Genomic DNA, 15673 nt, shown 5'->3' with positions numbered 1-15673 from the left:
CATCTCTCCAGGCACGTCCCTGTGTTTTGGGGACTCAGAATTTACCACCATAGACTGTGGGCTGCTCCACACCAGTTGCTCCAAGGCTGGGAACATTCTCTGGCTCCTTTCACTTTAGAATAAGAGAAGCCTGAGTATCTCTGGGTCTTTTCTCCGTGCCTTGCACCCACCTCGAGTTTCTGACAGCACTCAGCCTCTCAGCCTGCTCTCAGACACAAACTGCAGTGAAGCCTGGCAGCCCTGGCTGCGCCCAGGTACCGGACAGGCTTCCCCAGCTCACACACAGCCCCGACACACACACAGACTGGCCACGCACACCTCAGCCCTGACCTGCTGCAGCCCCAGCTGCTCCAGCCCAATCCTCCCCAGCGCAGGTCACCGGGCCGGCCGAGGCTGGAGCAGCGCCTGCTGCACGGCTGGGAGCCAGGCAAAACCGCCTGGGGACTGTCACCGGTGACCTGGGCACGGGGCTGCGGGGGAAGCTGCCCCTGTGTGCCACCTAAGCCCCTGGTGATTTGCAATCCACTCACTGTTGTAGCTGCTGCCGCTGCCAGTCTCTGCCGGCGCCGTGCCTTGAGGAATCGGCCCTTCCGAGGCGGCCCTCCCTGACAGTGAATGGGAGGAGAAAAAAAAAGAGGGGGGGGAGGGAGGGGAGGGGAAAGGAGGAGACATGGGAGGACGAAAGATGGTCAGAAAAGGGAGAGGGAAGAATCTTTAACTGAGCTTTGAGTGGCTGGCGCATCCTAAGAGCTGTCGGGGCTGGAGGCACAGGGGGAGCATCCCCGTGGCCTCGCTGCTCGGCTCCTCCGGCCGTCCTGCCACGCTGGGCTCGCACGTCGGAAGGAAGGATCACCACACCCTGTTATGTCTTACTGCTTACAGCTAACAGGGGGCTCAGTCCCTTGGTCAAATCCGTTCGGAGCCCTGCCTTCTCTCGGTCAGCGCATTCGCTCTTCTCCATCCTTCTGGCAGCCTCTACCCCCTGCACACACAGCCAGCCACCCTCGGCAGGGCGTGGGCACCGACCCCGAGGGCACATCCCCATCCCGGGCCGGTGTGGGGTGTCCCATAACTGCTCCTCAGCCACCTGCAGCCTGGAGAAGGGGCTCTGTGGCCGGATTTGTGCCGGGTGCATGCGGGAGGATCCTCCTGCCCGGGAGGAAAGCGTGGCAGTGACAGCAGTGGAACCTCTCGTGTGGCACAGGAGGAAAATGCCCAGCAAAGCCACCTACCGTCCAGAGGGGACTTCTCTTCCGCGTTCTTGTCCTCCTCGGCCAGCATGACCTCCTCTGGAAAAGGAAAACCGGCCAGGGTCAGCCTCAGGTTCCTCATAGCCCTGCTCCAACACCGGCTGGTGGGGCAGCAGGAGCCTGTCCCAGTGCCACCCAGCCCACCCCTGACAGAGTCCACAGAGCAATTCATGGCTCAGGGCTGTGTTCTCCCTGCTCCTGCTGGCCACACCATTCCTGATCCAGGCCAGGATGCCATTCTCAGCCCGTGTCCCTCTCACACAGGGGAAGGATTCCAAACCCAATCACTTCCTCTGTGGGATCCTTCCTCACAACCTCCCACACCGGGTTCTTCACCAGCTCTCATTCCCAAGGCACTTCTGGAGACCAAGGACCTTCCTCCACACCAGGCAGCACCACAAATCCCAGGAAGATCCCTCATGCCCATCCACACTGGAGACAGTTTGGGGAAGATGCTCCACACCCATCACTGCTCTTTCATCTCCAAAAGTCAGGATTCAGCCATGGGCAGCAGAGTGGTGGCACAGGGTGAGAGCAGCAGGGCCACACAGCAGGAGAGTTGCTGTCACCACAGAGCCATCACGTCAAATCTTTGTCCACCTAAAATCCTCAGCAAGCTTTCAATGGGGGAGCTCTGCCTGGCACAGTGATTGCAACATCACCCTTCCATTCCTCTGCAACTCATCTCCAAAATACAACCTTGCACTGTCCTAAATTAAAAAAAAAAAAACAACAAAAATAACCAAAAAACCAACCAACCAACCAACCAAAAAAAACCACAAACAGGAAACACTAAAAACCAACCTGACAAAATGGAGTAATTTTTATCTGTGTGAAAGACAGCCCAATTTCCTGAAGTTTCCCAGGCCACTGCCACCCCCCTGGCCAGTTTGCAGCACTGTGCCAATACTTGAGACCACACTGAGAACCACAGATTTTGGGTTGGCTGCTGGAAACTGATGTGGGGATCTGCTAAAGGACAACCCAAAGCAAACAAAACATTGAGTTGGTAGCTGGTAAACTGCACACTTCCTTCTATTCTTATAAATGGCAAATTCACATGCCTGTAATTCCATCTGTGTGATTTGCACTCTTACTCATCTGACATCGTGTTCCTACCAAATTTTGCTTTAAAGTCCATTTAAGCCAGTCTAGATGGAAGAGTAACTTCAGAAAAATAAATACAAACAAACCAGAGGCCAAACATCAAAGTGTGTAGCCGAGAGCTGTCTAGAAGGATACCACAGGGATCAGCCTTATATAAGCCTATATAAGCCACACAAGCCTTATATAATCTCTTTATTAATCATCTGGGAGAGAGAGGGAATGATACTTTAATAAGACAGCAAATTGAGAAGGCTGAAAAATAATACCAAGGGCTGAGGAAGGCTGGAAAACCAAGTAGAGGGGAAGGAAATGCAGAAGTGCAAAGTAATGCACCAGAGATGTGAAAGAAAGGAGAGCTGAGAGGGGTAAAAATGTCAGGTGAGCTCAAAGCTGCACTTTAAAACGTGTAAAGTCCTTCCAAGAACCCACAAGTTGTGCCTGCAATCCCCACCTACAATTCAGGTGGTTTTCAAGTCTTCTTAAGACAGGTCAGAAGAGTGAAATGGGTTGTTTTAGGCAGTCCAAGAGACTTCTCTGACCAGCCAGCACCTCAGACAAAAAGGTTCTTCTGAAGTGCTCCCCTGGGAAAGCTGTACTGATATTTGGGGGATAAAATATGGGAGGACTGAAATGGCAATTCCCAGTGTGACTGCCCTAAAATACAAGGAAGGGATGGGAGACCCTTCCCAAAGGCTGCTGCTATATTGGATTCCCACCTACAAATTACTCTTACAAGACAATTTTGCAAACCTTTGCCCCAAATTCAGGGTTGTGAATTGGTGCTCAAACAAATCTCCATCCATAAACACAGCTGGACTCAGTTTTGCTGTTCCTTTAGAATAGCCCAACCTTTTTTCACCTCTGAAATTTCCTCAAGCCTCACTCTCCTCCTGCAGCCTTCCCAGGATCTCTCCCTTGATAGTTATTCCTGTCTGTCTCGTGTCCTCTGGGAATCCAAAGGACCACAGCTACCCCAGGAGGTTTTTAAGGCTAAAAAGAGAGCTCAGCAGGTCACTGAGCACTGCCAGGAGGGGTTTTTCACCAGCCAGCATCCTGAACAGAGGCTCAGGAGCTGCTTTGCCTTTAGTCATCCCTAACAGAGCCTGGAAGGAGAGAATTTGGCACCTGAAAAACCCTCCAAAAACGGTGCCTCTGCATGAAGGGAAATGTTCAGCAGAGAAATGGGAACAGAGCAGCAATCCTGAGTCTCCAAACAAAGGCTATGGGGCTTTTCCAGGGCTTCAGAGCCAGGGGTGTCTCAGCAGCAGGAGGAATTTTTGGTGCTGGGTTGGAAATAAAGGCAAAGCAGCTGAGAAAGCGGTGCCCCTTCTCCTCCTCTTTGGTGTGGGCAAAGAGGACACTGGGGACTCAAAGGAGCAGCAGATAACTGGATATAACTTGCATACAACAAGTGCAAGAGGTGAGGGAAAACAAAGACTAAATTAATTTAATTTCTGGCCGGGTAAATAGAAATGTTGATAAAAATGCAGCCCTCAGACGTGGCTGTCACGCTCCCCCAGGGAGCTCTGCTTTGTCTTTGTGGCAATTTCCCTGCCTTGGCATCTCACACAGGGTTATTTGCTGGATGTGTCTGTTCTCATCTCTCTCAGGGGCTCAGGGCTCTGTTCTTCTAAAGAAAGCTGAAATCTGAAGTTCAGAGAGCTCTGCCATGCCAAGGGATGGCTTTGAACTTACAGAGGGCTGGCAGAGAGAGGTGAAACCATTCCCAAAGCCTGGCACTCAGGAGAACAGAAGCACTCCAGTTTGGTGTGAAAAAGGTGGATTTGGAAAGAAATAAAATGCAAAAGACATGAAACTTGATTAGCCCTGAACAGGAAGACTTAGAGTGTCTGAGAAAAGTGTTTTCCAAATGATTAATGTCCTTGTAAGATAAGAGAAGCATCTTCAAAAGAATATCTGTGGGCTTATAAACTCTTTACTCTGTGTGGAGAACTTGTAGTTCCCTGTTCTTCAAAAATCCCAGCCTTGGAGGTCCTGCAGTTCTGAGGATCTCAGTGGAGAAAGCAGCAGGAGCAAAATCATTTGCATGGATTGCATCACTTGGCACTTTTTAATTCCTCTGGAAAGGATAACTGTCTTCAAGCTGAAGGAGGGTAGGTTTAGATGGGATTTTGGGAAGGAACTCTTCTCTGTGAGGGTGGGCAGGCCCTGGCACAGGGTGCCCAGAGCAGCTGTGGCTGCCCCTGGATCCCTGGCAGTGCCCAAGGCCAGGCTGGTTGGGGCTTCCACCCTAACCCAGTCTGGGATTCTGTGATAACTCAAATTAGAGACATCAATGAGAAACATTAAAGACACTTCAGAGTGGTCAATGAGCAATAACCACAGTGTTAAATTAAAATTATTGTTGCCTGAGGGGTGGTAGGGCACAGGTGAAGGAGTGATTTTAGTCACTCACACTTCCCTTGGTCCTAAAACAATACTTGAGGTAAAAACATGAGCACTACAAAGGACAAGGGCACCTCCTGTCCAGCTCCAGCAACTACACAGAATATGTAAAAAACTACAAAGCAAAAACCATCTAAGGATTAAAACATCATTTTATGAAACACTAGAATGCAGCTTTCCACTCTTCCTGCCTTGCATCAAAAATAAATGAGAGGGGAAAAAATCGAACAAACCAAATGTTCAGGGAGGATATTAGAAATATTGGAAACCTGATGAGGCTTCCAGGGGAAGAGAGAGGATTGGGCTGATTGGTTCTGGGTGCTTTAGAGCAGGAAAAAATAAGATGAAACAAGGTAGAGGGAGATTAGACAAAGAAAAGTAATTAAAAGAACGCCGGAATTCTTCCTCTCACTGCAGAAAGGCAGCAGATTTAAAGTGAGGACAGGACACAGCTCCGTGGAGTTGGTTTAGTTTTTAAAATCAAACTGGGTGTCAACACGTGGCACTCTGCTCCAAGAGTCAATGAGGTCAAGGCTGGCAGAAGGACTTAATTCAATATTCCCAGGAATAATGACCAAATCCTCCAGAGTTCCATTAGAGCAGAATCCCAGGAGCTTTCGCTCTTCCCTTTGTGCAAACAGCTCCTGCCTGGGGCTGCTGCAATTTCTGTCCCCTTCTGTCTGTCCTCCCTGGGTGGATCTCCCCCCTTCAATCCTGGAGAAGGAATTCCAGATCATTTCAGAGCTGAAATCCCCAAAGCAGACCTGGGAAATCCCCGTGGACGGCACAGTCCCAATTTTCAGTGCCTCAGTCCTGAAGCCCAGATTCTCTGCTCTGCTTTGCCTTCACGCTGCATTTTTATTCAAAGATTTTATTAACACTGCTAAGCTGATTTTAATTACAGTTATTATTCAGCTGTACTAGGAGGCTCTTTTATATTCCTATTGTATTCTCAACAATGCCTTTCCAGAGTATTTTTAACATTCCCTGATTCAGCTCTTTTGCATGCACTTCCCTGTTCCACAAAACCTTCTGGCTCATGTGTTATTAGGCTGAAAAATGTGCATTTTCCAGCAGTTTCACTCAAGATTGGTGTGGCATTTATTCAGCCCTGGCAACTAAGAAATTTTGGAAGAGCCAGGAATTCCCACAGGGATGGGAATGGGAGCAGAGGTTGACTGTACATTTTATAATTTCTCCATCCCAAGTTTCTCACAAGTTCAGCTGGTGATGGGCAGAGCAGGCCCCAAAGTGACACAAAGCCACCCTGAACCCTGCAGGGGAATTCTCAGCTCTCTTTTACTGATGGAGATCAGGATTGAGAGACCAAAAATCACCAAGAGCCTTAAAAGTAAGACAGGATGAGAAAGGGAGAAGCCCAGAGAACCCTGCTCCTGCCACTGGGCAAGGCAGGAATTAATGTGAGTTTGAGGCTGCACAGAAGCTGTAAGCTAATGAGAAGACAAATTCTAAATGGAAAGGAAAGGGAATTCTTTATTTTCTGATTCCTCCAGAAGCACAGAATGAAGGGTGGCTGCCCGAGTTGCTGCTGAACAGTCACAGTGAATAAAAGTCTGACAACACAAGTGGCCCTCAATTGTCACTCAGTGCAGTGCTACAAGAAATAATGGGTTTAAAGTACCACATAAACTGCTGATATTTCTATTTTAAATTTCAGTTGTAAAGTGCAAAGATGAAGCTCATCTGTCTAAACTGGCACCCAGGAATCTATTTGAGAAACCAGCACTTCTTTTCCTCCCCATCATTGTTTTAAAAGGCCTTTTCACTTGGCTCAGACATTGAAAAGCAAGCAAGGAGGAAATTACCCCCCATTTTCTTGGTGCTGCATGAAAGAATTGACTGTGGTTATGTCAATATATAAATATCAGCTGCTCCATAAGGCAGGAAGGTTATTGGTAATCGTTGCAGTCTGATAAAAATGCTATTTTCTGTTAAAATAATGTGTCTGGGTCCCGGTTAAAGTTGCTCACGCCTTGCAATAAAGAGCAATGTTCAGTTCCAGTGGTTATAAATCAATGTTAATATGGGCTGGGGGGGTTTCGTGCAAGTGATCTTTGTAGCTCATAAAAAATGCCACTTGGGTGGGTTTTACCAGCACAGAAAAAAAGGCTGATAAACCAGCTGGGGCAGGGAGTAAATAAAACAGAAATTACTCATGGAAGGGAATAGTTCCTCTCTGTCCAGGCTTTGGGCACTTGATCACTGTGGATGCAACAGCCTGATCAAAAAGTGAGAAAACTTTCTCATTTCCTCACTTTCTGACCAGGCTGTTGGATCCACAGATCACTTTTTATAGATCACTTTTTATCCTGTATTAGGACAATTGCTTTGATCTCAGCAATAAAGCTGGCTCAGCTCCTTTAGTTTTGCTTAAACCAAACTGAGATCTTTTTGCAATAACCTTGGTGCAAACGCTCAGAAAGAACTCCAACAAAACCAACGAGTGCTGGCCGGGCCCTCCCAGGCTTGGCCACACCAAGGACTCATTCTGGAGCCCATCAGCAGACCTCCCTTGCCCCAAAACACACCCAGGCAAGCGCAGGAGATGCCTGCCTTACCTGCTTTGAAGATCCACTCCAGGTAGCCGTTGAGCTCGCGCTCGATTTGCTGCTGCCTGCGGAGCTTCAGGAACGCCCGCCGGTTCTCCACCCGCTCTCGCTCCTTGGCAAATTCACTGCAGGCACACAAGAGAGGGAAAACCCATCACAGGCAGTCAGGGCAGGCACACAGCCCTCCCCCAGCCTTCCAGGGAGCCTGTGGAGTCCAGGATGGGAGTAGGGAGTGGAAAGCACAGCAAGGGACTTGTTGTCCTGGTGCCTTGTGCAGGCTGCCCTAGAACAGAGACTGGAGCGAACTACAGAATAAAGCAGAGATTGATTAAAAGGATGTTCTCCATGGATCCACCTCGGGCAGCACAAGAGCCCAGCCAGGGCTGCACCCAAGATGAACCAAAATGGTCCCAAAATGCACGAGCGCTCATGGGGTCCCTCCCTGGGATCAACTCTGCTCCACTGCAGATTGCAGTTCATTGTCCAATTCCAGCTTTAGCCCATGCAGTCCCATCCTGCTTGTTTTTCTCTCTTCAGCCCACGTTGTTTGTGCTCTTGGGGCTGAGATTTGGATCATTTGTCCTTGGTCCCCAGCTGGAGCAGGAATTGTTTTGTCTCCCTGCTCTGTGCAGAGAGCTCACCATCCCCTGATATGAAGCCCAGACCCACACACTAAAGCAGCACAGAATCTGAAAAATAGAAATGCTAAAACCTGAGACATCAGTCCAACAAATCATTCCTCAGCTGCTCCTCTCTTCCTGAAAAAGACCTGAAAAAATCCATGTGCACACACCACAGCCAGTCATGAAACACAAATTATCATCTTCAACGCTAAAACTATCCTCCAGCTCTCTCCACAGCACAATCTCCTCTAGAAGCCAAGATTAAGCCACAGACATCAGCACTTTTCTGAAGGGCTCTGTTCCTCCCTGTCAGTCTTTCTTCAAGGTTTCCCAGGCTTTTGGTGATTGTGACAAGCACAGGTCAAATGAGAACTGAGTAGGGATGGGTTGAGGTGAAATCTCCCAGATGTCCTGGGCTGAGGGTAAAAATGATCCTGCTGTTTGCTAAAACTCCATGGAAAGCATGAGTCTGGATACCATCACTAGAACAGGGCAGGCAGAAAGGACAGGTCATCCAACCATCACAGAAATCACGTCCAAGAACGTCCTGCTGGTCTAGCTTGAAGGTGAGAAAAAAGCGCAGCCACCAGCCTGGCAACCCACACTGGGGCCTTCCCCAAGGTAATTCCTGGCACCTCTGGAATGTTCTGATTTTCTGGACACATGAAGGTGTCCAGCTGCCATTTATGGAGCTCTGACCAGCCCCTGCAATCCCTATTCAAAGCGCTCACTGGAGTGTCCCCCACAAGAGCTTTGTGTGGATAAATGTGGGATCATGAGGCTTCAGTCCCCAGCACATCTTAACTCTTCTGTGTCCTTCATACCTTCCATTTACTATTAATTAATCAGCTAACTAATGATTTTTACTAAAATCCCACCTAATCAACCCACACATGCTTATCAAAAGCCAGCAAGGAGCAGGAGCGGGCAGAAGGGTGGAAGAATGGTGGGAAAAGGAGCTCCAAGTGCCAGGGGCAACTTTGCATTCCCAATCTGCAGCTGCTCCTTTAAAGGTGCCACTTGTGTGTGCTTCGTTTGGCAGGGATGTGACCCACGGAGAAGGGACTGAGGGAGGACCCAGCACTGATGGGAGGGCTGAGCTGGAATATTCATTTTGGAGCACATCCCCTCTCCTGTCCCCACCTGCCAGGACGGCCCCTGGCCTCATCCTCGGAGTCCAAACACAGCTCGGAGCTGACAGCTCCCCTCCGGCACTCAGCACATCCCCAGGGTGACCTCAGGTCCTGCACGTGTCAGCTGCATCACCCTCTTCCCTTTCTGTGCTCTCATTCCTGCTTCAGCCGCTGCTGCCTGGGGCCATGGACCTTCCCTCAGTCTGATTTGTGTCTGGAGCAGGAGGAATGAGATCAGGCAGCCTGAGGTGACAACATGCATTTCATTTTCCAGGTATGGCGTTAGGGGCTGGCGTCAGCACTGCTTTCCCAAAGGAGGAGACAGCAGCAGTGGGAAGTTTCCTGGAGGACCCCCGTGGGCAGGAAGGACAGCAGATGAGCCATGGCACTGCTCCCTCACCCCTCAGGAGCAGCAAAGGGAGAGCTCTCCTTGCACAGCTTTTCATCTTCTGCCAGGTCCTGTCTGGCCTGAGGACAGTAAAAGTTACCCAGGACTTGTCCCTTTTATCACAACTTTATATTGCAGAGTCACAAAACAGAAAGGACCCACAAGGATCAGAGTCCAAAATCTCAAGTGGAAAGTCTGTACTTTTAAAAGTGTAAGAAAATGAGGGAGAAACTGCTGGAAGTTGCAAACCTTCAGCAGTTTCTGTACAGCCAAAGTCAGATCTCCCAAGGCACCAGTGAGGGACATTGCGAGGTTAAAGCCACCTGTGCCCTCCTGCTCCCTGGAACTGGCACCTTTGGCCACCACAGAATCCCAGAATTGTTTGGGTTGGAAGGGACCTCAAAGCCCATCCAGTGCCACCCCAGCCATGGCAGGGACACCTCCCACTGTCCCAGGCTGCTCCAAGCCCTGTCCAGACTGGCCTTGGGCACTGCCAGGGATCCAGGGGCAGCCACAGCTGCTCTGGACACGCTGTGCCTGCTCACCCTCCCAGGGAACAATTCCCAATTTCCAATGTCCCATCCATCCCTGCCCTCTGGCAGTGGGAGCCATTCCCTGTGTCCTGGCACTCCAGACCCCTGTAAATTGTCTCTCCATGTTTCTTGCCAGCTCCTTCAGGCCCTGCAAGGCCACTCTGAGCTCACCCCAAAGCTTCTCCACTCCAGGTGAGCAATCCCAGCTGTGCCAGCCTTCCCTCCCAGCAGAGCTGCTCCATCCTCTGATCCCCTGGTGCCTCCTCTGAATCTCTCCAGCAGCTCCAGCTCCTCCCTGTGCTGGGCCGGGGCTGGGGCAGCTCTGCAGGTGGGGTCTCACCTGAGCCCAGGGCACAGGGGCACAATCCCCCTGCCCTGCTGCCCACGCTGGGCTCAGCCCAGGGCAGGGGCTTCAGGGCTGGGGCAGCTCCAGCTCTCACCCCCAGCACCCCCAGGCCCCTCTCCAGGGCTGCTCCAGCTGCTCATCCCAGCCTGGATTGGTCCTGGGGGTTCTCCTGACCCAGGGGCAGCTCCAGCACTGCTGAAACCTCCTGAGGTTCCTGTGGGCCACTGCTGGAGCTTGTCCACAGCCTTGTCCAGGCATTGCTGTAGAATTTGGCAATGTAACTTCCAGGAGAAGGCAATTCCTTCCTGCCCATAAAACTCCTTCTCAATGCTCTAGAGCTGCTGCACAATCAGGTTCAAGACTGGAGGGTCTTGATTGAGGATCTTCCTGGTGAGAAGAGCTCCACTTGTTCTTTCTCATTTCAGGAGATGGCAGAGAGGTTTGGTGAAGCTGGGACTTTTTAAAAAGAGGGTTTTCTATATGATATGAAATAATAATGATGTGTGTCTCTTCCACTATGTCCATCACCATTCAGGAACTGAAATATTCCCCATTTGCTGCAACTAGAAAACTCCCAGAATTTCCCTTTGAGAGCTCTTCAACAGATTTCAGAACACATTCAAAGAAAGGGGGGGAATTATATCAAAATGCCTTATTTAATCTAAAAATATGTCAGCTGAAGTTTCCCTGCCAGCTCCAAATGAAAACACAGAGAGCCCCATGGGAAGGGTTGGGAGCAGTAAATAGGTTTCCTCTTTTATTCAGCATAATTCCCTTTTATGCCATTGACTTGCAAAAATCTCCCAAATCACCAGAAAGGAAAAACCTGAGCAGGAATTTACTCCTTCCTGCCCTGTTTTACCTTCAGGATTTTTTTTTCAGAGCTGGTTTTCCACCCTTTGGCCAGTTCTGGAATGTGTCATGATGTTTTTTGTGAGGGTGAAGAGGTCTTGCACAGAGAAGCTGTGGCTGTCCTTTCCTGGCAGTGCCAAGGCCAGGCTGGATGGGCTGGGAGCAGCCTGGGATGGTGGAAGGTGCCCCTGCCCACCTTGTAGCTGATTGCACAGAGACAGCAGGAACAAGCAGGATTCCAAGGCAGTGCATCCATCATGGAAACCACATCCAGGCAGGCTCCATGTGTCACATTTTTCTCCTGGAGAGTGGCCGGTGCTTAGTGTCACCAGGAAATGGATGGTTGCTGCTTTCCACCTTGGTGGGTGGAGGAGGGAAATCAATCTTGCTGTGAAATATGCACTGAGACAGCCACTCCAGGGCAATTCCAGAGCCCCCCGAGCCACACAAGAGACAGAGGCAGCTCCTGAATAACCACCAGGGTCAGTAAACATAATAAACGAATGAAATACTTATAACTACTTTGTCCACGTTGGCCTTAAATTAAAAATCCTGTCACACCAAAGAGGGATAAAAATCAACAACCCACAATCTTCATCCCCTGAGTGTGTGATTAACTTTCCTGTGTGACAGCAGAGAGCTGGGATGGAGCATCCTAAATTCTCCTCCTGCCTGGCTTGCATGGCACACGCCCAGGGCAGCGGCAGTGCAAGACTGATCACATCCTCAAACCTCTGCAATTCAGGTTTGCTGCTCAGAAATCAGCCAGAAACGCTTCCCACTGCGGGGAAGAGGCAGAGAGAGATGAGACAGCACCGCTGTCATCCCTACACTAATAGTCCTGGTGATTAGCGACTCGTAATTACAGCACAGGTAATTAGCTCCTCATTGAGAAGGATCCCACGTTCAGATCTCAGGAAATCTCAGACTCTACCCAGCAGAGCAGCCGCCATCCACGGAGCTGAAGTGTTGCTGAGAAAGCAGCAGATCTTGGAAGGACTCTGCCAGCCACTCCTGGAAAGCAGCTGCGAAGAACTTTTGGAATCCCAAGTCTTCAAATTAACATTAAAAAAAAATCCAATGAGTTTTAGGACTAGCTTGGTCTCCAGCCTGAGTACATCCAAGGAAAGCATAAAGCTGGGCCTGGATGGCAGGTGACACCTCAGGAGGCATGGGAACAGCCAGTCCTGCCTGGATGTCGGAAATCCAGGACTCCTGGACAACTGACCAGTATGGTCAAGCAGAAGCCATTCATTGTTTACCTTACACACATATTCATAGATTCTACAAACTACTAAATACATGCTTCCTGATTGGTGCCTTTGTCTTGTTCACTCATTTTCTGCCTGCATTTCTCAGAGTTTGTGATTGGTTACAGTCCAGGTGTTTCATAGCCCTCTGTTATCCAGTTCTTGCTGTCTTGGTACTCAGTTTTTCAGCCTCTTCTTTCTTAATTTAGCACAATTTATGTTCCAGTAGCCTTGACGAATTCCTGAGGCTTTGATAACAAACTTAGAAGCAGGCTGGCTGGTGCCCACTATGGCCTAACCCTTGCAAATACATTGCAACACCTAGAGAAACAAGGCTTGATAAAGCAATGGATGGCAGGTGACACCTCAGGAGCCATGGGGACGGCCAGTCCTGCCTGGAGGAACACAGCCCTGGGCAGTGCAGAGCAGCCAGGGCATCAGATCAGGGACCAGGCACCCCAAAGGCACCAACCTTTGGAGTTTCTAACTGAAACTCCTGAAGGAGAGGAGGAAAGGCAACCACGGCAGAGGCTGAAGTAGCCACAGCAGCAGCAGGAGGCAAGGGACAAGGGGAAGGGAGGGGGGAGAGCAGGGAGGGATTTATTCCCTGTGGCACACAAAGCTGGGAGGATGTTGGTGAGTTAGACATACACACTGTTAGAAGTTAGAAACTTGGCTTGGGGAAGAAAAATCTGAATAGAAAAGCAGTGCAATTTTCAGCTGCCTGGACACGACCCAGAGCTGGGAAGATGCAAACCCAAGAGGACAAATCTTAGCTGGCACTTTGCACCCACAAGGGCTGCAAACAGAATGACAGGAGAGCAGCAAAAACATAGATTGCTTCCCCATAACATCAGATCTTTACCGCAGCAAGGATCAGGAAAAGTTCAGGATGAGCTGACTTTGATTATTCTCATCCACAGACAAAATCCTCAGAAATCTGCAGGCAAAACTAAAAATAATTTGATGCCTCTAACTTACTGCTCTGAAAACATGAATAGAGATGAACATGGTGTATTGTTAAATCGCTGGTTTCAAACAGTTCTAAAAATCAGGCCCAGGTCACCACTGAACACAAGCAAAGCATCTTGATTGGAAGGGCCCCATGGAACAAGAAGGAAAAGCATGGAAATGCACCTCATTTGGGCAAGGGAAAACCTGAAGGAGGTGAAAGGAAGCCCATCCGTGGGGCACAGGGAGAGCACACTGAAAACTGCTGGAATGAGAGGAAACCAAACAATGGATTGACCTGAAAAGCCAGATTTTTTTTAGAATTCCTTTGTGCTGGTGACAGTTGGCACCTCTAAGAGAAGTTTTACTGCAGCTTGCTGAAAAGTCTGAGTTTGTTAAAGAAGGAAAGCCCAGAGGCCTGAGCTGACAAAGCTCTGTGGCTCCTCACCCACCCCAGGCTGCCCCAAGAAACACATTTTTATTTCTATTTCATCTGGAGCTGCAGCCAGCCAGGATCCCACTAGGGAAGGCCCAGGCTGCTTAACCCATCCCAATGTCCAGCGCTGAGGAATAAGCACTGCTCCATCAGTCCTGCACAGGGAGAGCTGCTCCTGCTTCCTCCTCCTTGCTCTAAAGAGGGGAAATCTCATCTCTCCTCCAGCAGCTGATAAGGGATGGGAGTATCTGGAGAGAATGATCTCTGAGCACCCAGACAGGCTTCAGAGTCACTTTAATCACTGCCACAGCAACAAGAGCCTTCAAAAATGGGAAATCTCTGAGCACCCAGACAGGCTTCAGAGTCACTTTAATCACTGCCAACAAGAGCCTTCAAAAATGGGATATGTCCTGTATTTCTGGGGACAGAAGGGGAACGGCACAGAGGTGAAGCTTTCAATGCATCTTCCTCCCTCCTTTCCTTTGTCTTCAGATTCAGCTTATGCCAATTTGATTTTGATTCCCCCTAATCTGATTTGAAAACTGCAAGTGCCACAGCTGGGCAAACCTGGCTGGAAGGAGGAACTGACAAAGGGAGAAAAAGGAGTTCAAAAGCCCCATTTATCTCCTCGCCTCAGCCTGCTGCAATTGCAGGATGAACCTCTGGTTCTGTTCAAGGTCCCACTCCCAGAACAAAGCAGAGGCCCCATGAAATTCAAATTTAGGTCTCCTCTGTATCATTTTTGTATTCCAGGCTTTGATTTCCATTGTGGCTTAAGAGAAGGGCAAATAAAGGAAGTCCAGCTCTCCTGGACTAACCAAAACCACAGAAGGAGCAAAGGACCCACATTCAGTAGGATCAGTCACTGCCCCCTCCTGCAAGGAACCAGGAAAGAAAACTTTCTCCCTTATTTCATGTTTGCAGTGATGGCTTTGTTAAAAAGGGTGATGAGCAAAGAAAAAGGAAAAAAAAAAGAATTCTGCCTTTTTCTTCTCTTTCCCCTCCCTTTTAAGCACAACCTTGGAACAGACTAAAAGCAAAGAGGAAGCCAGAGTCTCATCTCTTTCCATGATGCAGCTCTTCTGCTGCAAATAATTAACAGCAGGCAAAGTCAGATCACAGCAGGTACCAGTGGACTGGGAACAAATGTGCAGGGAAATGAAGGATTGTCTCCGTAATGAGGGGAAGGAGGACAGAAGAACACTTTGCCATTGTGACAAATTAATCAACACCGCTCTCCTCCAGCCTCTGCACGTCTTGCAGGCAGAGGTTTTATGATCTCAATCTGGCAAAAGTCCTCAGGATGGGAAAACTTGTCATGAAATTCAGCAGGGCAAGTCCCCGAGGCAGCTGGGGTCAGGGAGGTGGGGATGGGGCTGTGCTGCCTCCCAAGGAGCTGCTTCAACACCCCAAAAACCACAGTGACCCCGGGACAGCAGAGACACAGACATCCCCCAGGGAGCCTCGAGCACAGCACCAGGAGGGTGTTTGCTGGGATCAAGCACACAGACTCCAGACTGCTCAGAAAAGGGTGAGATAAAGAATTAAACCCCTTTTCCCTGCCCCTTGCCCCCTCGAAGTGCCAGCACAGCTGGAGCTGTGTCCCCTGCCAGGCTCCTGCTGGCACAAAGCTGCTGTACCCATTCCAAATGTCTCCCCACAGTCCTTGTGATCCCTTAGGATTTGAGCTTTTATATATTCCATATATTTGTAACCCTGCAGTTCTTTAGTGGATAACTCCACACTCCACACACAGTGTGAGCTGCTGCTTTCCCATTTTGGGCAGACACAACAATTCCTCTCCAGGCCTGGCAATCAAGGACACCTC

The 15673-nt window shown here is 49.6% G+C and overlaps 1 protein-coding gene across 1 annotated transcript in view; it reads right to left on the bottom strand.

Annotated features, from left to right (window-relative positions):
* Window positions 1–15673, bottom strand: part of LOC121336980 (voltage-dependent N-type calcium channel subunit alpha-1B-like) — a 289393-nt gene that overhangs the window by 130594 nt on the left and 143126 nt on the right. Inside the window, 2 exon segments of the mRNA XM_041406692.1 lie at window positions 1233–1289; window positions 7343–7458. Of these exon segments, the coding sequence (XP_041262626.1) occupies window positions 1233–1289; window positions 7343–7458 (173 nt within the window).

The sequence above is a fragment of the Onychostruthus taczanowskii genome, unplaced genomic scaffold (genome assembly GCF_017590055.1).
Source record: "Onychostruthus taczanowskii isolate IOZ18803 unplaced genomic scaffold, ASM1759005v1 scaffold25, whole genome shotgun sequence".
Lineage (NCBI taxonomy): Eukaryota > Metazoa > Chordata > Aves > Passeriformes > Passeridae > Onychostruthus > Onychostruthus taczanowskii.
This window is presented reverse-complemented; position numbering and strand designations above follow the sequence as displayed.